Raw genomic sequence first — 25,906 nt, 5'->3', positions numbered from 1 at the left:
CTGCGCTGACGTCTCCAACAAATTCAGGATATTTTAATAAAATTCAATTGCACTACTTTGAGGATTTATTGCTTATAAATTACAATTTACAATGTATTCCTTGTTTCATTGCATTTTGACCGAAATGTAAACAGCGCTCAGCCTATTATGCGACCAATTTAAATGACACTTATTCACCTCGTAAGAACGAATTAACAGGAGCACAATATTTAGTCGAATTACATTTTTTTTACATTACGATCAAAATGAATCGAAACAGTAAACTTACCGTTTTAGTCAGAGTCCTCGCTGATCAGTCGCATCTTTTTACGTTTTGCCGGCAAAACTACGTCCTCTGCGTCACTGTCATCTAAAAACAAAAAAAATATGCACTTTAAAGCAACTATTGTTGACTGTGTAGTCCATTACGCCGGCTACTAAATGCTGAATAGTGAGTATTTTACTGTCAATAAAATCCTAACGCCATCCCACATCCGAACAATAGGTGACCGATTTTTGTCGGCGCGAAATCAAAAAATGAGTTTTTGGCGACAAAAATGTTTTATAACATTATTTTATTGCATACATGGACGGGTAACATTATTAAATATGTATCCATCAACAAAATATTAAATTTGAAACTTTTTTAGCCTGTCACTACCATATTATTTTATTACAGGGGCGTGTAGACGCAATATCAAAATTAATATCCATCAACAAATAATAAAATTCTCTCTTTTTTACTAAAATATTATTTTATTGGACACAGTGGCGTAAAGGTGCAATGTCCATTAACAAATAATTAAATTTCAAACTCTTTTAGACTGTTACACTCCAAAATTATAATTTTTATACAAGGTCATGTACAATTTCAAAAATTCATCAGCAGATAATTAAATTTACAAACTCTTTTAGATAATGTAATGGATATTTTCGGAAAGTTCTTTTGACGTTACCGAGATAGGTAGGGTACGTTTGGAAATCTGGTCCCGTCAGTCGGTAATCTGCGCTCAGGTGGACGGCGGCGGCCGGCGAGCGCCGGTTCACGCCAAATTAATTCCAAATTAATAACTCCCGAAATAGACAGCCTTTCACTCGCTCCCCAAAAAATCTATTCAAATGACTCTTTTAAATACGTTTTACGCATCGCGTCGCGCTCATTCCGCGACGAATGTATAAAAGTACAACATTATCAAATTTTTGGGAGTGTTTGTCGCAAAAGTCAATATAAAGTATAATATTTGTGCTTTAAATCTAGCAAAGCGGGAAATTGTTGTTTCTATACGTTAACTATGTAGCGTTCATATAATTGTAGTAAAATAATATTCATGTAAATCAATATTATAAAAATATTAACTGATTGATTAATGCACAAAACAGACCCTAAGGCTAGAAACTTAAATTTTCGTAAAGTGTTCCTCTAAGGGTTGATTCAGACCGCAACGCGACGCGTAGATGCATTTCTAAATTTATATGGATTTAACAGATTTCAATTGCGTCAGACGTCTTGCGAATCTGTCAAATCCATACTAATTTAGAAATGCATCTACGCGTGGCGTTGCGGTCTGAATCAACCCTTATTATAGAGGTATAGGCATTTACGAAAGGTTACTTAGTTCTTGCAATCTACGAGCGCGCGTGGCCTTTATTTGTAGTTGTAATTGCAAACATACATTTTCGTTAGTGTGCGTACCTGACGGAGCAGTCAGTAGCGAGCGACCCATGTACGCGTGTATATGGTCACTCACACAACTAAGGGCACCGCGAGCTCGTAGATTGCAAGAACTATACAGGCTGTAACAAAATAAGTAATAATACTTTAGGGTGTGTACGTGTTCCTTGTAGAGAGTTCACTGTGAAAGTAGCAGCGCTGAAAGACCAAATTTTTTTTTCACTTTTTTATGGCGAAACTCGTGACGCTCGGGCCCTTGCCCATACAAAAGTAAAAAAAAATTCGTCTTTCAGCGCTCTACTTTCACAGTGAACTCTCTACAAGGAACACGTACACACTTTAAAGTATTATCACTTATTTTTGTTACACACTGTATAAACTTTAGGCGGGCGAATGCTAGCCAATAAATAAATGATAAATAAAACTTACTAGAGTCATGTTCAGGTAGGCCGCTCAGTATATCTTCAGTGTCGGGCAGATATTCTGTCTGTAGAGTTTTTTTGGCGAAGCTCAGGATGTCATCGTCATCGTTTTCCTCGACTTCATCGATTTTGGGCATTTTGTCGCGACTGTTGTCGTCCTCGGAGGTCGCGCTGCGACTTCGCTTGCGACTATTAATATTAGGAGTGTTAGGAGCGGTATTACTATTGGAATTATTAGGAGTTTCTCCAGTATTAGGAGCTTCTGTAATATTAGCGTCCCGCATCTTACGCAAGTTGTCAAACAAATCATCGTCGTCACTCGATTCCTTTCCATTTTCGACTCGATCGTCGTTCTCATTGGAATCGATTATGAGCTCTTTGTTAATCGCTTTGAGAATTATCTCTCGTCGCTTCCTGATCGTTTCGAAGTGAAGATCTCCAGGAATCCTCCAGTAAGTTTCCTGGGAAAGAATAAACGTTAACTGTTCAAAGGACGTATTTGCGTGGTATTGTAGAAAACATTAAAGATTCACCGTTATTTTTGCGTATAATCATCAAAGCTTTCATAGATTTATCAAAAAGATTGTATGTAACCAAGCGAGTCACTAACATCAAAATACGAATATTATGAATACAACAAAAACATGGTTGTTTATCGTAACTTCCACATCTAAACCGCTGAAAGGATCTTTTAATAAAAATTCTCAGAATATTGTAAATAATGTATAGACTTATCACTATGATGTATGAATACGCGTATATTTTGCGGGCTTTGATATATTCAGTGGATGTGACCGCTATAAATTACTCATAGCCGGTTGCGCCGCCGTAAAGGACGCAGTTTTGCGAACTACCCGCACCCGCGGCGCAAAATATTACCTCCGAATTTATATCCCAACTTGCGCCTACGGATTATTTAAAATTGTAGTCTGGGTTAGTTTCTATACTACGTCTACCGTATGTATGTATAAGTACGGCGGTTCTGTGGATAAGGGTTTTGATCACACCGAAGAGAGTCGCGATCACGCGACGTTACACTATGAAATCAGTGACAACACAATCGTTTCGAAGCGTATTTTGAATTCAGCATATTATCGTCTTGTTTTGTAGTAAATTAAAATGCCTTTAGCGTTTAGAACTATGTAAGTGCATAGGAATATTATGAATTAACTGGCTGAGATAACCGTTCTTACCTGCTCATCTAATGGTGGCATTACACCAACACTCCTCAAAACTTCCTGAAGGGTGTTGCTGTCCATGGCCTCCACACAGGCTCGCGCTATGGGCACCAGGGGCGTGCCGTCGGCTGTGGGATCGAAGCCCTCCGCCTCTTGGTCTAGGGCTACCTCTTCTAAATTCTCTGCCAACCATTCCAGAGCTTCCGTGTAACCTGTAAAGAGCGGTTTAGTTATTTTCTGGAATGTTCTTAAGGTCACTTTTGGGTTTTAAGATAATGTGAAATCTAAGGTTTAATTACACGTATATTAAACGCGCAGAGCAAACGTTTATTCAGTCTAAAAGTGTCATAAACACAAGCGCAAACTTCAGAATATACGGCAAAACATTAGCGCGCTAAAAATGCTATGTGTTTATAGCCTTGTGTTGGCATATTTATTGTTTTATTAATGTTACAAATACACAAAAGCACTCGATTTATTAATGCAATAATTGAAGCGTATGATTACTACAATATAAAATTCACAAACCATCAAACAATCGAAATTCACGGGAGAGCAGTTTGAAGTTTTTGATTCGATTGTTGTTATATTGGGAAGGAATCGTTCACCGAATTCGAACAAGCGGTACTAATTTGAAGTATCCTTCAGTAATCCGGTTAATTCGCTCAAATACTGGCGGCGTTGTGCAACTATGAGAGATTGTTCAATTCGTATTCCAAATTTCAATATACAATTACCGTCGGTTGGAAACGGCGGATGCGAACTATCGATATCAGTCGTATTGTTGCGAACGTTCGGGAATTATTTAGAATAGTGGAAGTTGTTACTTTTATGCCCTACTGGTTGTACATAACTTGTTTGTTGCACTGAGTTTGTTTATTGCGAATTTGTCTAGCTATAACAACTATTTTACTAAAGCATCAAAACATTAAGATAGGTTCAGCGTTCCAAGTATTAATAGCTTACGGCCAAACTCACTTTCCCATTGAACATATTATTTTGTATGGATGTGACTATTAAAGGATTTCTGTAGAATCTAAATTAATAAACATCTTGAAAAACGTCGAAACGTTCAATACATAGAAATAAACGGCTTCGTCGGAAGTGGATCTTGAAAATTCCATAGCCTGTCTACTAAATTCCTAAAACAAATTTGTCGAATTTGAAATTGGAATTTTTCCCATTTTTCACCGGGGCGGGATTGGAAGTGTCAAGAGGTGCTTTCCGCTCGGCGAGTGCTCAATCCTAAATAACGATACATCCATGGTCTAAACCGAAGGCTTGCAGTATGTGGACTTGTTGGAAAAAAAGTTTTTGCCGCATCTCGAGTTGCGGTAAAAAACAAGAACCTAGTTCGACTATCGATATTATGCATCATTTACGCAGATTCACTAGTTTTTCGATCTATTCCTTTTCCTATAAGCCTGTATAATATTCAGGTTTCTTTTGGACGGTTCTTCTCGCTGGAACAGTTCCCGAACCGGTGCAGGTGGAGTCACGTATACTTAATGTTAAAAGTCTTTATCGAGTAAAAATAATATTTTTGAAATTGAACTGGTATTTTCATGAAAATCTAGGCATTTATTTTTTATATTGTAGTTTGCTAGAAAGCAGACGGAATCAAACCAGGAACAAGTTGCAAGTAGAATCAGGGTACAAGTTTTTTTGCCGCATGAAGTAATTGTAAAAAAAAACTCACCATCGTCGACGGCCCGCACGAGTAGTTTGGCAATCTCGTTCGCACTTAACTCTACTTTCTTGGGTTTGGTCCTGCGGTTAGTTTGTTTGGTCGGCTTATGTTTGTTTGTTTGTTTAACTGGTTTAGCGGGCTTGGCGGGTTTAGCGGAGTTGTCACTCTCGTCGTCTGAACTGGACGATTCCGATGAACCTGTTTAAATATAAGGATATTAATAAATAGGCGTAGGCACAGAATATAATATATTAGTAGGCGTAGGTTTCAAAACAATTTGCAGTTTCTTTCATTTTATTTAAAATATGTACTTAATCAAAAAATATTCGACCAAATCAATGCGATATTGTGATTCTTTATTGAGTGGCGGAAATAACGCCCCATATTGAGTTCTATTTATGTTTGGATCAAAACAAATTGAAACGAATTATTATATATTCCTATCACAAATAGTTTTGTTTCTATTGCCCGAATATAAGAAAAATACTACATTATTAAAAAGTAATATTTACTGCAGGAAACAGTAATTTATAATTAACATCCTTCGTGCCTAAGATTAACATACTTTGTAACTTTAACATTCTTAGCAAACAACGAGATTTTAAAACAAGCGACGCGAGCGACCTAGTTTTTAATTATTCACAAAGTTACACGAGTTAATATTAAAATGATATTGACAATGTAATATTGCGCAGTGTATTGGCGCGTGAAACTCGCAATTATTCGATTAGGAAATTATTTTCCTCCTCCGTATTGGAAATATCGAATCGGCAATTCGAATTGTTTTAGACGAGAAAATTAATATGTAAAGCCGGTAAATTATAATTAATATAGAATTTATCCAGTAAACAATAATGTGTTCGCCACAATAATTATAATTTACGATTGTAAACGATCATAAATTATTTCATGTACACAAATACGTATTTATAACTATTTTCAATACAAAGGCACAAAGATGTTTTGTACTATTAATAGACTAGAATGGTTAGTCAAAAATAATAATAACATACAGTAGACTACTTCATAAGATAAATAAATGGCTCTAGCTCGTGACAAAGGCGAAGACATACATTGGGTCGTTGAGCCATTTTAGTAGAAATAGTCCATCTTTATAAATTACTAGCTGTCCCGGCAACGTTGTTTTGCCATAAAATGATTTTCCCTGTTTTCCTGCTTTTCTCTTGAAGTTTTTTCTGATATTTTTTTCTATAGACCTCACGGAGCCCGAGACCTTTCCAACGAATGCAAAACCGTGGAAATCGGTTCGTGCGTTCTGGAGTTATAGCGCCAGGAAGGAAAACCCGACTTTTATATACTGTACCGATTTTTATATATTAGATAATATAACATTATCGATACCGGAAATTTCAACTGTCGTGGAATATGCCCGGTATCGTTATACTGCCCAAATGAGACGCAACACCCATTATAATGTTTTAGGAACTTGAGTTAGCATAACAACGTAGCGTGCATAACGTGCGCGTATTTTTTGTCTGATGTCTAAGAGCGTTCGCTGCGTTGAGCGTGTGCCCGCCGCGGCTGCCTGTCGCGGCCGCCCGCGCCGTGCGCTCGCCATAGCAATCGAGAGACGGCTGACCCGCTCAACGCAGCGCTGCTCTGTGGGATGACATGAAACAAGCACGCCTCGCGGGTGGCCGCGCCGGGCGCACGCTTAACGCAGCGAACGCCCTAAGCTGTGAATGTTAAATCTTTAAGGATACCTTCAAGTTACCCTATTATACGGATTCATACCGTGACAAATGACTATGCTCTGTATCTTGTGTCAAGTGAATTGGATATCCATGACAGTTGTGTTTCTCTACTGCAAGTATTTACACTGTAACAAGTGAATTCGTAGCTCGGTGCTACGGCGTAGAGCCTCTACGCATGGAGTGCTACGCCTTTGATGTCGTGTGGCGTAGCTCGTAGCGCTACGCACTATTCACGGTACGGTACTTGTAGACGAGTGTGGTGCCGACAATCCTTTTACTACTGCGGCTGTTGTTATATTTTTCACAGTATATCATTGTTTATAGCTAAATGTGAAGATATTTATGACGTTAATTAGGCAAACAAATGTTACATTTCATAGTAAGTGTGGGAATTTGCGTGGACGCAAAGAAAGATCTTCCGACCGAGCAAGATAGCTCGGTCATGCCGAAGCCCACCGATGTCATTTCAGACGATGCGTTATTTATTTTGATCTCAGAAATTTCGGTAGCGCGATGCAGCATGTATCGCAAAATGAGCATGATAATTATTTTTCATATATTAATCTTTTATAGTAAAGCAAAAGAAAATTATATTATGCCACACATTTCCTTAATACATTTATTCCAAAACTTTCTTTTATTACCTACTAAAACATCGATAGGAGAAAAAAATCTTTTATAACAAACAGAGCGAACTTTTAATTCAATGTACGTTAAATCACGACCATTAAGTCAAAAGTATCGAGTTCACAAAGTCCATTTCATTTGTGAGGACACGAGTCCCGGGGGGAGAGGGGTATACAGTCTGGCAAAGTTCAATTGCTTGGAACACCGGTTCCCAACCAGCGGGCCGCAGGAGCCAAACATGGTCAGCAAATTTTAATTAGTTAATTTAATTTAAATGGCTTTCCTAGTGAAGAAGATGCAAGCTCAGAAATCACATTTATGTATTAATATTTCTACCAAAGTTTCTGTCGTTATTTTATATCGAGTTTTTGTTCTCTTCATAGTAGCAAGTTAACAAGACAAATATAAAAGTGGTCCCTGGCCTATAAAAGGTTGGAAGCCCCTGGTTTTTAAACTCACGGTTCGATTTATCGGGCCGGCGCGGCTTGCGGCACTCGCGAGCGTCCCCCACCACGCCGAGCGACACGAGACGCGACACGACGCTGCGCCGCGACCGCGAAACGCCGCGCTTCTTCAGCTCCGATAGGATGGCGGACGTTGGATCTGTGTGAACAAAAATATACGTGTAAATGTTAATCGGAAGTTAAAAACTTTAACCCGAGTAGATAAGTAGTACCTAGATGCCATTTACGACAATATTACGAATGCATTGACAACTCATTGTAGGTGTAAGTGGTGTATCCAGCGGGCTTGTAGTGACATGAACACATTAGAAATGCGATAGAATTGAAATACGGACAGTTTTAGCACAAGGCGGCGTATGTTCTACGTCCAACTCTCATAATGTCTATTCGTATTCCGTCCGTAGAAATAAACTTTTACAATAGTGGACGAACTAAACATTTTGCAAACATTTTACAATACCCAAAATCTATACGTGGGAGAGCCATGCTTCGGCACGAATGGGCCGGCTCGACCGGAGAAATACCACATTCTCACAGAAAACCGGCGTGAAACAGCGCTTGCGCTGTGTTTCGCCGAGTGAGTGAGTTTACCAGAGGCCCAATCCTCTACCCTATTCCCTTCCCTACCCTCCCCTATTCCCTTCCCTTCCTTTCCCTACCCTCCCCTAGTTCCTTCCCTTCCTTTCCCTACCCTCCCCTATTACCCTATTCCCTCTTAAAAGGCCGGCAACGCACCTGCAGCTATTCTGATGCTGCGAGTGTCCATGGGCGACGGAAGTTGCTTTCCATCAGGTGACCCGTTTGCTCGTTTGCCCCCTTATTTCATAAAAAAAAAAAGAATCGGGTACACAATATAGTGATTAATATCGGTTCGAAACTAAAATCTTCTGAAAAAATAATTAATCCATTAATTAACAAACTTACTGAGAAAAGTAAAAACTATATCTGAGTTCAATAAATTTTGCAACAAATTTACTGCGAAATAAATGAAAAATAAATTAAATCAGGCAAATTAATGAAACATGGACCGATGTAACCCAAAACAGGTTACCCGGATTCGCACCGTACACACAACATTTCCTGAAGGCCGGCCCTTTGTTAAACGATTTCAGTGATACGAATAATTGCGACCGGTGTACCATCGAAGAAATTGAGTCACAAGTAGTTAGCAGACCTACGTCAGGTGGTCGGACTATGGGGTCCCACACAAAATGCGAATTCACATCTCAACACAATGTCACTTATATTATGAGTTTTGTCGCAGATATTTGCGATGCGATACGAATTCGCAGTTATATGTGGAAGCCCTATGTCAATATAATGTGATTTCTTTAATGTCGGCTGGGTTTGACGTAACGCGACCAAATTACGTAGGTCCGCCATCTGCCTACGAATCAACTTCTCTGATAGTATAATGTAAGAATCGATTTTCAATGTTCGGGCAGCTTCAACCAATAGAGTAAAGACGACTATTTTCTCTATGTTTGTTGAGGCCGTTATATTTTCTTTGTAAATACTAAAGTCAAGTAAAAAAATAAGCCCTTTATAACTTTCAAATTGCTTTAGTTGAAAAAAGTTTCCTAATTCTTTATTCTAGAAACTAGTTTGTGGTAAATCTTCTTAGACTCTTAAAACATTGGATTTTATGAAATAATCAAGGATAAAATAATAACCAGATAGTTATCGCACATTATAGAGCCTAGAGGTATGTTTTTACATAGTAAGGTTCTCCTTTGTTTATATTATAGTTCCATAGTAATAATATTATAAACGCGAACTGTTTGCGAAAATCTTCATGCCGAAAATGGTTTGGTTGGTAGAGATATTTTAGTCCCCGGCAAAGGACATAGGATAGATTCACGCGCGATAAAGGAAGTTATGGGCAGCGTCTTCTAATGAAATATTATTATATTATAGTTTAAAAAAAACGCCTTTTTTAACTATAAAAAAATACAAATTATTGCATTGTCATTGGCTCTTAATACGTATACAAAGTTTCAAGTTAATTAGACTACTGGAAATAGGTAAAAAATCGTGCTCAAAGATTCCGTTACATACATACAGCCCAAGCTAATAAAAGTGCGTTAAAAACTGAAAATTCAAGTGGCAACATAATAAAAATACCTTGTGTTTCGGCGTCTTGCTGCCACAACTCCTTCAACAGACTATCGTCTTCCTCGGTGAATGTGCCTTTGTCCTTTCTCTCGCGGTTGGCGCGTTTCGTCGGCGCGCGGAAAATCAGCCCCAGCTCCTTCAGTTTTTTGATGACGCTGCGCCGGGTTCGCGTCTGGTCGATCAGGTTGTCCAGGATCCAGTCGATTACGTCTGAATATAAAAGAGGTTAAAAAAAACTGGGAAAGGCTTACGTCATGTGGGGTCATTAACGGCCGCACACAGAGACACTTTATAATGATTAAGCTTCAATTAATGAAGAGTTTGACAGATAAAGTATGAGCCTTATGTCAAATATTGTAATTAATGTTCGACTCTGAGTGCGACAGTTATAGTAAGTACTCACATACAATTTTGCTCGATCGAGCAATCACGTACCTAGAGCAAAAACCACGGCTTGGGCTTTCGTCCACACATTCAGCATTGCTCGATAGTTTTATTCTAAATCCATATATTTAATTCCATGGAGCCGGCTAGATGCGAGACTTCGAGCTGTGAGTTTTGCGGTCCACACAGTAATTATTACTCGATTTGGAGAAAAACTATCGAGCAAAACCGCATGTGAGTACTTAGCATTAGAGACGAATGTTTTGTAGCAAACGGTATGAAGGTCAAGAAAGGTACGGGACACTAGTTAAGTCCGGATCACACTTCTTTACAACTGTACCTGTTTGTCATCCCACCTTAAAGCCCTACACACTGTGACGTGATTAACGAAGTAACAATACGGAATCAGGACTGGCAGCGGGTAAGCCGGATTTATCCGGAATCTGGCTCACTGTCCGGCTAAATTACTGTCCGGCTCTGCTAAGCTTTTTGGCCGGTCATGTGGCCGTGCACCAAGTCTAGTGGTTCCCTTTTGGACCGTATTACCATGAAATAAGGTAGTACATTGGTACATCGGATCTGTCTGTCACTGTACATACGCTTCAGATGGCGTTTCCTAGTAGTTTTAATGTCAGAACTAATTACTACTCCATGATAGAGAATTAACCAGGCAGAGTTTTAAATTTTAAAGCTGGAAACGGTTAAAATATTAGTAATACTCGATTGTGATGATTAAATATTTAAAGTTTTATTCGACGTCTGAAACAGACTCCCTGCGTCGAAATAGCAGACTGTCTGCGAAAAATTTTTAAACGTCATGAATATTTAAAGTCAACAAAGGATTTTTATATTAAGTTTATTCTTCTCGTATATTCAAACACGTTGTAAAGACACACGAGCAATCGTTTATTATTCTATGATTCTGTAAAGCCAGAGCAGTGAATGTAGGGAACAAATTTTGTGAAGCTCGCAGCTATTGGAGCGAGTATAATAACATATAAAGAACATTACACGGGACTCGGCAGCGACGAAATCTAAAAGACGACGGAAAATTCTAGAACAAACGCGGGGATTCTCCGACTGAAATAGCTTAGGTATATACCTTAATAACAATACTGATTACCGATTTTTCTATTTCTTTCATGTTAACTCAACGATATAAGTATAATAAAAGTTTCAATAAAGTCAGTCACAATTATTATATTATGTATTCCGAACTTTTAAATTATGCAAGCAAGGCCGTAAAGAATTGAATTTATAAAAGGCACAGGAGAAATGAAATGCACGTTAATTTTCTCTCGATAAATGAAACAACTAAAAATCTACAATTGCTCACATTTCCACATGCAATCAAACCGCAAAGTTCAAATGTAAATCCTAGAATTTAATATAGAGAGTTGAAACGTGAGCCCGCTTATTCGCGCATAAAAGAAAATACCCCGTAATGCCGCAGTTACATTAAAATAATATTAAACCGGGAGCGGCGCGGAAATTGTTATGAATAGAAGGTTATTTTCTCAATTATTTGTGTCGACTCTCGCCTAAAGTACGCGTTCAAAAGCGCTTACTCCCATAAAAAGTATTAAAATATCATCAAATGACATTCCTGCTCCTCACCATCTCCACAATAATACCACTCAACAATATACGGTCTTACGAATTAAAGTAAAAATCTGCCTTCATTAATTTAAAATTGTAATTGGATTCCTTGTAAATAAACTCATATCATGTCATATTATACAAATAATTGTATATTAATTATATATGTGCAAAAAGTAACGTAAACATGGTACGCAATCAAAATGGGTTCTAGTTCACTAGTTACATGGTATTACTGAAAATTTAATGAATCATATTTACAGTGGGGTTATACGCCGTCTGTAGAGGTATTAAAAGCTACTAGATAAATGAAATAAAAACGGTAGTTTTAATTAAAATTTTAACGGGAAGGTTTCTTTTCAAAGTTTTGGCATTCAGTCGGCTCTAAACTTAGCCGATTGAAAATATCAGACAGAGTAAACTTAGTGCTAATTAATTGAAAAACAACACGATCTTAATTAATTACTTCAAATACTCTTTGAGGAAAATATTGATGCTTTGAAATTTTTATTCCCACACCACAACCTCTCGATTAAAAATAAAACATTTACACGGTGAAAAACTATACAAGGTGTGTCACGTGACTTTCCTAATGTATCAGCGAGACAAAGCCCTCCGTACAGTCATTCGTTGTTTTAGTGAGCTCATAATCAGTCAATTTTATTGGGCAATATCATTGAACAATATTTTTGAACAATTTATTTGACAATAAGATTGAAATGCGGGCGCGTTCAATATCAACCCTAGAAGGTCAATAATATTGCACAAGACGTGATATTGCACAATAAAATTAATCGTCTAGGGGCCCACTAAAATTCGTTCATGAAATTATTATAAAGATCTGTATTCTGTTAAGCACTTTATCTATAAAAAAAACTTTTTTTAAATAATATGCCGATTGCCTTCCGTGGCGATCTTATTACCCGTTCGCAGCCCGACACACAACAATAAATACGTCATATCGTGTTTTTACAACTGTAGTAAAAATATTTTTATTCATCTTGCAGTAAAAGCATGCCGTATTTTATTCCTACATGGGACTTTTTTTTTCCTTTTTTAATATAAAATTATATAAGACAATTTGTTAAACTTTATTGCATTACTTTTTGACGACGGTTTTATTACATTAAATAATATCTAGTCGTAAACTTTACTGAATATAATATGTGTGGAGATGAAATAAAATTACACGTATGACGTAAATGATCTTATTATCATTTGCCTGGCAAATATGATCTACTAAAATATATTTTCTAGAAGCAGCTATACAGGGGCCCGTCAAAATAACTTTTTCTATGAGAACAATGCTGAGAACTTAAAAAAATCCGTCCCCAACCCATACAAATTGCCAATCCGGACAACCTGTATAAATGTTGACAACAATTCGCCTATAAAGAAATCGTGAACATATACGTATTCTTCTATGATACGAGTAAGTTAAGCGCTTCAAATCTTGTTCAGTAGTTTATCTCTAACATCAGTTACCTATCTTTTGTCTATAAAATAGGAAACAATAAAATGTTGGTTTTTATATTACGCTTATCTATTGCTTTCTTGTTTCTTTTGTTCTTATCTATCTAATAAATATTTTGTAAGGAAAGTTTTTCAAGTTACGTTTCCTTTGACTTTTGAATTCTAATGTTACAGTAAAATCCGGTCAATAAGACTTTTTTTAAATTGCGTATGAAATTTTTTTACAAATCGAATTAAAAAGAAGGACAACTTGTTCTTTACGTCGATGCAAGGAAACAAGAAAGCGTTAAAATCGTGCGCGAATGACCGAGACAAGGAGCTTTAAGCGCCTGTCCAGATGAGGCGTTTTACGCGCGAAGTCCAGACGCGCGTTTCAATTTTTATTGCATCCAGATACCACGTTTTATACGCGTTTTTACACTACAAACATGGACTCCAAATTATCACGCTCCAATCAATTACGTCCATTTGCAACGGACTCGCGCGTAGTTCTGGACGCTGCAATGGCACCAAGTATCCCGACCATGAAGCTAATAAGCTTCATGATCCCGACTCGCGCGTTATACGGGCGAGTCGAGAGTTCCGCTCATTACAAGCGTTTTACGCGCGAGTAAGAAAACGCGCGTAGGCATCTGGACGCGCTATATGTAGGTCTAGTATCTCGGGTACGCGCGTAAAACGCGCGAGTCTCTCACTCTCGTGTAAAACGCCTCATCTGGACAGGCTCTAAGGCATACTTAATCAAAATGTATGTATATTTATCCGGTGTCTGGGCTTTTTTTAAGATAAGAATAAATTAATTATTCAAATTATATAGATTATTAAACGGAACGCTCAAGAACAAAGGTTAGACACTCCAGTCTGGAGGGCATCAAAATACGGCTTTGTACTGGAAACGCTCAGTGTTAGTTATTTTAATTAACAGTACTAATTGCCTAGCTCTGCGTTAAATGGTGTGATCTTATAACGCTTGTCTAAAGACCTATTCTCCGATAGAGACTAATATTTGTTTTAAACACAAGGTCTGTTATTTATAATAATACATTTAATCATGAAGTGTAGCGCCTCACTGATGGCGAGGTTTCGGGATAGCACCAACACCATCCTGAGGGCGTTTGCGGACAGGTGGGATTCTGCATTGCTCAGACACTGGATTCGGCTTCATGCACCTGTAGGCCCTGTAGCACGGTGCAGCTCGTTATTTAATTAAGTAGTGTCGAGCAATTCAAATTACTTAATTAAAATTAATTTCTAACCCACTAACATAAATTAAGGAAAAATTGTTACTTATCTACTAATAATTCATATGGGTTGTATTTTTTAGCCTGAAATAAAGCATTATTATTGTTTACAGTGACATACTGACACTGACAAATAATTAATTATTTTGGTGTCGATATTAAAATAATATCGACACCAAAATAAATAAATTACATCACATCAATAGGACTTCAACCTGCCACTCACACTATAATAGCATAAAATAGGTTACATTATTTTATCATAAATCGATAAGGGTCAGTTCACATGAGAATGCGTAAATCTATTTTTTATGGCGATACAGGTGGGACCACACTAAGGCCGGGCGCGCACTAGCGGCCAAGCTGCGGCGGCCATCGAGATAGATACCTTAATATGAAATCGCCATAGACGACGCGCACCTGCTTGCCGATTCTGTATCGTACATTTGTGAGTCACTGAGTTAGTAACGAAACGGAGGAGTGAGCAACGGAAAGTCTCACTTTTGTATGCAAGTGAATACAAAAAGTGGCACTTTCCGTTACTCACTCCTCCGTTTCGTTACTAACTCAGTTATTAACTCACAAATGTATGATACAGAATCGGCCAGCTGACCGCAACGCGATCAGCGGCCGCCGGCCACACCATACTTTCGATGGCCGCTAGTGCGCGCCCGGGCTAAGCGTGACTACGGAGGCTACGTAGCTGCAGAGCGACGCGATACATTACAGACAAAGATTCATTGTATATGTATGAGAGATATCGCACTATGAGGAAGCGGTACTCCGCGGCGCTTCATTGCGCTGCAGTGTAGTTAGGTTTGATTTATATGCGTCCGCGCAAACAGCGAGATCTCGAGCGATAGTATGTAACGATTTATTTAAATAAGCCACTACACCGCGAGATCTCAAGCGATATAATCCAGCCTTAGCCGGTTCCTATAGACGATCAATTGTATTGTGCAATATCACGCTTTAATTTTATAGAACAGTTTATTTGACGGTTAGATTGAAGGCGCGCGATATTTAATAGCAACCCTAGACGGTCAATAATATTACACAATACGTCATATTGCGCAATAAAGTTGCTCGACTAGGGGCCGGTTGACACCTAGTGCGGTTTCATTATAAAAATTTAAACTGAACGCTGCGACCAGCAACATAGCGCAGCATTAACTTATTGCAGCATCACAGACGCGTTTTTCGATATGAGCTGACCCGCAAATGACACACAAAATGTACTCACCCTGGTTGGTCTGCGGGTTGGATTGATTTTCCATATACAAGGAGCGGAGTTCCTCTTCCTGTTCCGGGGTCCAGGCGCCCTTGCCCGCCTTATCCCTGCCGAACCTCCATTAATCATAATTTATCCTTTCAAAGAGTATCCTACTTGGAAATTTTCGCTTCAAAGACCGAGAACAAAATCGATAATTCAATTAAAACGTTTTGTTAAGTTGGTTGCGTTTGATAATGTTACTTCATGAAGTTTAGTTACGTAGGAACCCTGTTAGAGTATTGTATCATTGAAATTGTATTGTATCATTGAAATTGTATTGTATCATTGAAATTGTATTGTATCATTGAAATTGTTCCATTTTGGTTGTATTTTTCACCGTCGATTTTATTTTGTAGTAGACGTTAGCAGCATCTTTTTCTTATTACTCGGAACCGTAAACATTTCCGGAATGAAAACTAATATGAGCCTACTGTTCGAGACTCGAGTATCTTCATACCCATGTCAACAAAATCGGTTTAGCGGTAATTGTAGTCTGACAGACAGGACACATTTTCGCATATTTTATAATATCAGTATGGACGCAAAACATACCATTTCATTACAATATTACTATAATATGAAGCTTCATAAAGCTTTGTCCACCGCTCTCGGGAATTTACAATATCTTATGTAAACAGAATTTGAACATATTTTACGATTTCGAATCCTCCATAAAACGGATTTAATAAAAACATTGTAGGGATACTCGAAGTATTAAAGTGAGTAAGTTGTAAAATTCTGCAGCCATTTCGTAGCATTGGCGTTCGTTGTGTCTGCTTTATTACTTTCGAGTTATACGAGATAATTGAGTTCGGAGAAAACTATGATATAATTAATTTGAGACTGTATATTATAAATTGTATATCATATAAATTATGTGAAGCATGTTATAGACAGAAATCTAGTTCTTATGGATACATACAGTAATAATACAGAGGCCGTAGCCAAAGTCAGCAGCAGAAAAGCAGTAGCGTTAAAAACAATGAAGAAATTCGTTATCAAAATGTATGGGATTTGACATTAATCTTCACGAGCGAAATGTCATTTAGCGATGGCTTATGCCAAAACGCATACATTTTGATAACGAATTTCGTCATCGTTTTTAACGAAAGATACTTTGTCTAAGGGGGCTGGACTGTAATAATATTGTATGATATTTTTTTATTTTGGAATTAGTTAAACCAACCACACTCAACCACATAATTTAAACCAAAATTTAAACTAGATAAACAAAGTGATGATTAATATTATGTCTGTTTGTAATTTCAATTTTAAATTCCAATTTAAAAATCCTAATTTGAATTTTTAAATTGAAGTTTAAAGTAAATACTAAAGGCATTATAATTCTACGGGAATTCAAACCCAGCTGTACGCATTTCGAGTTAATCTCATGTTTATGTGAAATTTAAGAGGCTTCCACGTTCAGAGAGCTTCATTATTTGTAATTAAATCAAAGCCGGAACATATACAGTTAAAGGAAATGTACGTTTCAATTATCTTCACAATCTAGTTCGAGCGCAGAACGGAGCGGCGATTAATATAATCGTATATATCTACTAAGAATCGATATAGCAAACTTCTACGATAGTAAATTTCTAAAGCATATCGATGCTTTAGTTTGCTCCTTTGACCGTAAGCCTTTGCAATGGGCATTGTCTAAAAAAAATCACATGTACTTTTTATATTTTTTTTCGTTAAAATAGGGTATTTTAAGAATATAAATTTAATAATTTTGAAATTCATTGGCTAGTTTTTTCTCAATAAATTTTTAAAGTTTCGCTCTGACGTCATCATCGGCGGACAATTGACCTCTGAGTATGTTTAAATTTCCTTTCAATCTTATTTATAATGGCAGGTTCGTCAAATGCAAGTTCTCATTATGTGAAAGCGATGATACGAGAAGCTTACCAAAAGTTCGAAACGTAATGTTGGTCGAATTTATTGCTAATTTAACGCCATTGAAGGTCAAACAAATGTTAAACATATTTGTTCAAAAATATAAGTAACTAATGGGTATTTTTTTCGTTTATATGCAGAAAAACGATCACTGACCTTATTCCTCGAAATGTTTTTGTAATGAGCAAAATTTAAAAAAAATGGACAATCCCCACTATTTAGAGCCAGTAGCAAGTATTTTTCTATTATTAGTAATTGTGAGACTATACACTTATTGCAAAAATAATTATACCAGTATTTTCATTCTCTACATTAAATACTTAATAATATTTTGTAGTTTTTAATTAATATAAAATATAAAACTGTATGGTGAATGGGACGATGGATTAAGATCTTAGGTTTATAAGTTATATCTATAGCTATAAAAGCTATAACATTATACTACTAGTTATAAGATACGTAAGTTAGTATAAAAGTTAGTATTATTAGATACTTAAGTATCTAATAATACTAACTTGCTATCTTGCTCCACCATCTCTTGTGATCTCGGTATTCATTACTTAATAATATTAAGTATAATCTATCATGTTTCTCGGAATTTAATCAGTTTCGACTTTAGAGTGGACCTTAATGGTTTACCTTTGATCGTTATAGAGGTCGTATCCGAGCTCGATCTCGACGGAGTCTTTCGAGTTCTTCCAGAATAGCAGCTCGATGAAAACTTTCCCGTTGGCGGCGGCGATCTCAGCGAATTTCCTTATTATAAATATCGCAAACTTCTCCAGCTCCTACGGAAATATTTTACGTTGATTCGAGAGGTGGATAACATTCCACGAAGGCTAAAGTTACTATAGCTTATTTGTAGATACGACATTAATAATAATCAAAATGTCAAAGTAAATACAGAAGGGGAGTAATAGAATTCCCTTTTGATAAAATATATATGCTAATAATAAAAACATTTTCTACAAAATTAATTTTCATTAAGATAGACATCTTCTATCTTCATTGAAGTTTTTGTTCACTTTTTGCACATCATAGTAAGTACAATAATTATTATTTGCATCTTCTATCTTTTATGACGACGTCGGTAGATATCAAGCGACAGTACCGTATACAGAAACTCAAACACACAAACTCTAACATACCTTAAAATGCGAGATGGGGTTGGCGAGAATCTTCTGGAAGGTAACGAAGAGCGTGGCCTGAAACATCATGGCGGGGCGCTTGCAGTCCCAGGCCACGCGGTGCAGCATTTTGACAATGCAGTGGTTGATGTGAGGTAGGTTCTGGTCGAAGCGCTCCAGGAGAGCTGCGCACGCGCTTACAACTCGTGGGTGGCAGAACCTGCAGATGGTTACTGAGGTTTTGGGTAGGAGTTTTAAAGCTAGTGTTGATGCATAATCAAGATAGTAAAATTTCTATAACAGAATGAAAGTTTAGCAGCACAGTTGGTTACCTTTTTTAATTTCTATTATTATTTCTATTATTTAGTTACCGTATTCTTTAAGAGTTTTTAGTTAAAGAAAATATTAAGTGTATACTACTCTATCAATACCCATTCGAATCTGCTCGTAATTGAGTTGTAACTGCGATAATAATTTATCATAATATATTATATTTTATTACCTTTGTACGAAGTCTTGAAAATCGAAATCAGTTTCCACGACGGCTGTTGTTCTCTCTTCTTCCTCTTCCTCGTCTTCTTCATCTATTACATATAAAAAGTTTTAAAATATTATTATCAAATAAAAAATTAAATTGTGAGTACTATGATATAAAATAATTATTTATTTTTTTGAGTATTATGCACCAAATATTATTGCTTCAGATATGCTTTACAATTTATTACGATAAAATTTATGCAATGCACACTGTGGTGTGGCATACATTAACGACGAAAATATATTCGTTTAATTTCGAGATATTTCCCGTAACGAACTACCTACGGCATGACAGCGTAAGCCGCTTTCAGTCTACAAAGTTATTTAGTTTTAAATAATCTATCGGGGTTTACCTGAGAGTTATCCTCCGCAGCGCTGAGCAAAAAATATATTTAGACTTCGCTTCAGATTCATACTTAGCTCGATTGGAATTAATTTTTAATTAGTTAAAGAATACTATTGGCCGCACTTGGAGACGAATATAAATTTCTTAACGGTAATTAATTAAATATTTTCACATAAGCCCCATACGTATTATCAGCCATACTATTAATTAAAGTGATGTTATCTATATATTAATACGCGAGCGAAAAACTTTGGAACCCTTTTTACTAAAAATGGGGAAACGTAGGTGCATGAAATTTCGCACAGTTATAGTTTATATGGTGCAGGAGTGCATCGAGCTAATATTATTTTGAAATTATGCTTTTATCATACATTTTTTTAACAAAAAAAAAAACATCACACACACTACAATGTGCACACTACGATATTTTGAATGACAAGCCAATACATACACACGAATTATACTCCTTTGTTTATGGTTGAAGTCTACGATCAAATTGACAATGGATTGTTTTTTTTATTAAATCTGAAGATTTTAAACGGGGAGCCAAAAGAAGTAAATAATTAAATTTAAGGTCGAATTTCAACCATTAGGCGATCTCTAGTCATAATAATTAATTATTAAAGGCCCCTGAGTGCGGCTTTATATTATGTGTTATTTATTTCACTTTGTGCGCACCTAAGAATACATGGAATTTCACCGACATAATCTTTCAGAGTATGTCGGTAACTTTACAAATTACTATACAAATAATACAAACAATACAGAATAGTTTCTACTAACTATATTATAGTAACTTTACTTTGAGCAAGTAAGGATACAAAACAGATAGCTTTTTAAGCCTAAAACACTTCAAGTTTGATGTTATTGCCTTAGTAAAGAGCTCGTCGCCCATGTTCTTAAAAATTAATTAGCACTTAGACGTCCAGTGTCCTTTATTATTAAGTCATTACTTAGCGACTCTGAGCGACCGCCTTACTTAACCCTATGACTCGCACTTATCAAACTTCTTTATTCTATATAAATACTTTACCTCCTTTATTATTGAAAGATAAAGAATAGAAGAGACGATTATGATATATACATCAGATTACAGATAACACATAGTTCCATGTTTTGTCTTACCTTAGAAAACTGGCTGACAAGAACAAAACATAAATAGTTATTACTCGATCGCATTAATATTGCGAATCTTTTTAATATGAAAGGTCTCGTAATAATATTATAAATGCGAAAGTCCGTTTTTTTGTTAACTGATGAGGCATTAAAACCGTTTTTGCTGAAATTTGGTATGGTTTACTTAAGAGTCCCGAGTAAGGATATAGGATACTTTTAATCCCGGAAAAATGTACTGTTTAATTAAACTTACTTACAGTATTTTTTTAATTAACGGTGTCATAAAGTCTAGCAAGTCAGGGCGAGCGAAGCGAGCCCTAGTTTATCCCACAACCTGAGTACTTTTGTGGTACACTTTACGGAAAAACTGTCACGCCTATTGATTTGTGCTTTAACATAGTAATTTTTATTTATATGTAGATGTGTTATTAATTATTATTTATTGGTTGCAAGGTTTGGTTACTAACTATATTCAAATTATTAAAATATAAAAAAAACTGCCTTGAAGATTACCACGCAGAAAAACGACGCGAGCCCTCACAAAGCTCGGCTTTTAGCTAGTGTATGAAGGTAACGGCTCATACACGCAACGAGATTGCCTTTACATTTCTCACAATTTATTTGAATTTTCAGAGTTACAATTTCTGACAAGTCACGGAGAAAAAAAGAAAATTGCTTATTGAAGTGAAAACGTTCAAGGATGTTCCCTTACAAATTAATTTTCGTTTCTGAACGACTGCTTAATTTTTTATAAGAAGCCGATGTTGATTCTGCACAAAGCTGCGTAATAATTAGATAATTAACTAATCTATTAAAGATAAGTGGCCTTTGACTGATTGTAAAGGAATACTGCTTGTAAGATGTTTTAGCTAAAAGAAATGTATATTTTAATGCTTTAAAATTAAACAAGGTACAGAGAACGTTTTTTTTTATACAGGATGTAACAAAACCAAGTGATAATACTTTAGGGTGTGTATGACTCCCCTGTATACAGTTCATTGTGAAAGTGACAGCGCTGAAAGATCAGAGAATCTTTATTTTTAACTTTTGTATGGGCAAATTCATAACCCGATAACCCGGGGGCCGGGGGCGCTTATCCATACAAATCACATAATATAATATAATAATTTCTATGGACGCTTCACACCACGTCAGTCTGGCCCCGTGGTAAGTACCTGAAGGACTTGTGTTACGGGTACCCGACAACGGAAATATATTTAATACTTTTATACTATACTTATATTTAAGATTTTTATTATATGATACACATATATAATACACATCCATGACCCAGGAACTATGAAAACTTTTTGTTCCGTCGGCGGGATTCGAACCCGCGACCCGCGGCTTGAGCTACCAACAGCCCACCAACTGAGCCACAGAGGTCGTCATATATAAGGACACATACACACGCTAAAGTATTATCACTTTGTTTTGTTACACCCTGTACATATTATAGGTACTGTGTAGTTGTTTACCTGATATTAGTACATACAGCGTAGCGTGTGGATGTGACGGCATGTGCGAAAAGTTATCAATCGAAATGCGATAATAATTCATGAACAGGCAACATGCAAAATGATACTTGATGATATAGACAGGACGATAATATGGTTATGAATTTATGATTACTAGAGATCGCCCAATGGTCGAAATTCGACCTTAGTTTCAACGACATTTATAGGACTACCACCTATATTCTGTAAAAAAATATTGACTTTATCATATTTTTTTCAACTCTTGTCTCTGGGACTCAGCTAATCTCAGACTGGCCGTGTAAGCATTGTCTTACGGCCGTTCCCAATATTTGATCTATCTCTGGTTTTGCCCTACTAGAGATAGGAATAGCTCACATTAGACATTAGAGACATATATTTTATGTCAATTGTGAGCTATTCATTCCTATCTCTAGTAGGGCAAAACCAGAGATATATCAAATATTGGGAATGGCCGTTATAGTATCTAAGATTCAATAAAAAAAACTATAATCCATTTTCAATTTGTCACCTTGTTGTCAACAGACTTCAACCATAAATAAAAGAGCATAATTCGTATGTACAGGCTTGTCACTCAAAAATCTGTAATTTTTTCCAGTGTGTATGTTGTAGTGTGTGTAATGTTTTATTTGTTAAAAAAATACTAGCTGTTTGACCGAGCTTTGCTCGGTATCCGATGAAAATGACATTTTCTAGAAATGATTGATATATATATATACAAGAATTGCTCGTTTAAAGATATAAGATTCAGAATACTCGCACTCCTTCACCATATAAACGTGGGATTTTTGCGTGGGTTTATAAGTGGGAGAGCCATGCTTCGCAACGAATGGGCCGGCTCGACTGGAGAAATACCACGTTCTCACAGAAAACCGGCGTGAAACAGCGCTTGCGCTGTGTTTCGCCGAGTGAGTGAGTTTACCAGAGGCCCAATCCCCTACCCTATTCCCTTACCTACCCTCCTCTATTCCCTTCCCTTCCCGTGTCCATGGGCCACGGAAGTTGTTTTCCATCAGGTGACCCGTTTATTTCATAAAAAAAAAACTATAACTGTGCAAAATTTCATTTACCTACGTATCCCCATTATTCGTCAAAAGGGATACAAAGTTTTTGGCTCACGTATTAATATATAGATGAAACGCCTGTTTATAGTCTGTGAATACATTGCAAGATGGCGGCGTTAGTTCTAATTTCAGTCACGTGACAGAGCCCGAAACATCTTTGTAGATGTTTTGGGCTTTGTCACGTCAGCATTTAGTATCTATTTGACTTAAAGACATAAAAAGTTCACAAAGAATCCTGTCGTTATATGATGAAAACGCGATAATTTTGCTCATAGTATGATACGACCGAACGTTTAGAATTTTACCTCTAAGTTATAACGTGAATGACCCTTATATCTTTGACATAAAGGTCATGTTAGGGTTATAACTGCGATCGTTATACTTGGCTGGCGGTAGTAATAATGAGTAATGGTATTAGCGCTAATTGACTTACCCGCGCTGTACTCGGAATTCTCATGAGCCTCCTCCTGGTCATCTGCAATATTGTATTGATTTAGAAACCAAATATGGATTAACTTAGTACGAATTGTGTTTGAACATTAATTTTAAGAAGTATGTTAGGAAATGTCAACTTTGGGTAATAGTAAAATAGCTTTCTTGGATCATTTACAAATACTCATATTGTTAAAAATGCAAAAATATATCTGTTAACTTTGAGAAGCTAACAGATACATTTTCGCATTCTGAAGCCGCTGAACCGATTTAGATAAAATCAAGCAAGGTAATTTGGGTCCCGGGAATGAGATACGTGCGGTTACCGCGAGATAAATAAAATTCGGCGCATTGAAGTAGTAGGCAACCAGATGTTGCCTGCCTTTAATGCCTACAACATAAAGTACTAATTTATCACTATTAAATTGCTTTCATATAATATACTAGAATAACCTATTTATAACTATTTGAATTTACTTAAAGTTGCCCCTTGATACAAACATCTTAAATCAAAACATTTGTACAGCTGAGTTTGCTCTATAACTCGGTACTTTAGAACCCCGTCTTATAAGATGAAAGGCAAATATCAGTTAACTTACCTGTCGTCTCTACTCCCAGGTCTGCGCTATAAACGGTCTTGAGCATGTCCAGTTCTTCGTCTTCAGGTATGCCGGGGGAACCGAATACGCCTTCCTCGGGCCACACTTCCCTGTATTAAGATGTTAGATGAAATTAAAATGTTTTATTTCCAAATCGGTTAAAAATTAACAGTTTTAGAACGTCTACATGGGGCCTACCATAATCATTATATTATTTTCCTATAATATATATCCTACTATATTCATATATTAAAAGTAGACATTCAGAGCTTCTATACTTGAATGTCTAGTTAAATGTCTCTACAATCGTTATTACTTATTAGATTTATTTAAAGTTAAGTACTAAAAATTTATACAAAAATTTATATTTTGAAAAGCGCTATTGGTGTTAAGGTAACATGTTTTATGTAATCCAATCAAAAGCGCTTAATTCAGTAGCCGACCATTACAGTCCATTTTCGAATTCATAAGGCTTCCGTGAAACTTCTGAGTCAGAATGTTATAAGGGTTGTAGTTACGTATCACAAAGTAGATTTATTTATTACTTACAATTCGTATATTGAACGTATGACATCAAATTATTATTTAGCACTAGATGACGCCCGCAACTCCGTTGCGTCAAAATTTATTTTTCGCGCGGGAACCGTACATTTTACCGGGATAAAAAGTATCTTATGTCCTTTCCCGGGATTCAATGTGTCTCCGTGCCAAATTTCATCAAAATCGGTTCAGCGGTTTGGGCGTGAAGAGGTAACAGACAGACAGACAGACACACTTTCGCATTTATAATATTAGTATGGATTGCTTGCGACGTGTACTTTCGGTTCCATATAAAATGTAAGTAAGTATACTTAACTACCTTAAGTAGTGGAAAAATTAGCATTTTGTCATGGCTTAAGTTCGATAGAGCTTTGTTTGTAGCCAGTCTCTCTCGCGGCAAAATAAATTTGATACCTGCTGTAAATATAAACTCCCTCTGAGCCACGGACTTTACGGGTCTAAATATAATCCTATCCACGAGTTATCGGAGATCTGTAATAGGTACTCGAGACGTTTGATTCCACAAATATAGAGATTTAAATAAAACATCTCAAATAGTCTTATTGTCGTATAATGCGCGATAAAGATACAAAATTATATTCGTTTTGTAGACTAAATAAATTGGTACAGTCATGACCCAGTTTTTTTTTAATAATGAATAATTGAGGTTCGCGTGATAAACGAATTTTGGCGCAACAGAGTTGCGGGCGTCATCTAGTACATTGATATACGTCAAACAAGCGTTTTGAAACACGTGGCTTTGACTTGATAAATGATAATTATTCACATTTATAAAAAAAACTTGAGAGGTGTCAAGGGACACCCGGATGGAACGAAGTTCACACGTGCACGCCACACGGCTTACAACTATAGCAAAAAGTGTCATTACAACTTTTTCTTAATTTTTTCGCGCGATAAGGA

At 36.6% G+C, this 25,906-nt stretch overlaps 1 protein-coding gene across 1 annotated transcript in view; it reads right to left on the bottom strand.

The window, feature by feature from the left end:
• Positions 1-98: 98 nt before the first annotated feature.
• LOC121727489 (protein timeless homolog) overlaps positions 99-25,906 on the bottom strand; it is a 52,420-nt gene continuing 26,612 nt past the window's right edge. Inside the window, exons 12-23 of the mRNA XM_042115370.1 lie at positions 24,446-24,555; positions 23,848-23,889; positions 19,358-19,439; positions 18,877-19,075; positions 18,368-18,516; positions 15,803-15,897; positions 9,872-10,072; positions 7,743-7,886; positions 4,951-5,139; positions 3,267-3,463; positions 2,081-2,534; positions 99-349 (exon numbers count right to left, since the gene is read on the bottom strand). Of these exons, the coding sequence (XP_041971304.1) occupies positions 273-349; positions 2,081-2,534; positions 3,267-3,463; positions 4,951-5,139; positions 7,743-7,886; positions 9,872-10,072; positions 15,803-15,897; positions 18,368-18,516; positions 18,877-19,075; positions 19,358-19,439; positions 23,848-23,889; positions 24,446-24,555 (1,939 nt within the window). The 3' untranslated portion in view covers positions 99-272. The remainder of the gene's footprint in view (positions 350-2,080; positions 2,535-3,266; positions 3,464-4,950; positions 5,140-7,742; positions 7,887-9,871; positions 10,073-15,802; positions 15,898-18,367; positions 18,517-18,876; positions 19,076-19,357; positions 19,440-23,847; positions 23,890-24,445; positions 24,556-25,906) is intronic.

Source organism: Aricia agestis, chromosome 5 (assembly GCF_905147365.1).
Source record: "Aricia agestis chromosome 5, ilAriAges1.1, whole genome shotgun sequence".
In the NCBI taxonomy this organism is placed as follows: Eukaryota; Metazoa; Arthropoda; class Insecta; order Lepidoptera; family Lycaenidae; genus Aricia; species Aricia agestis.
This window is presented reverse-complemented; position numbering and strand designations above follow the sequence as displayed.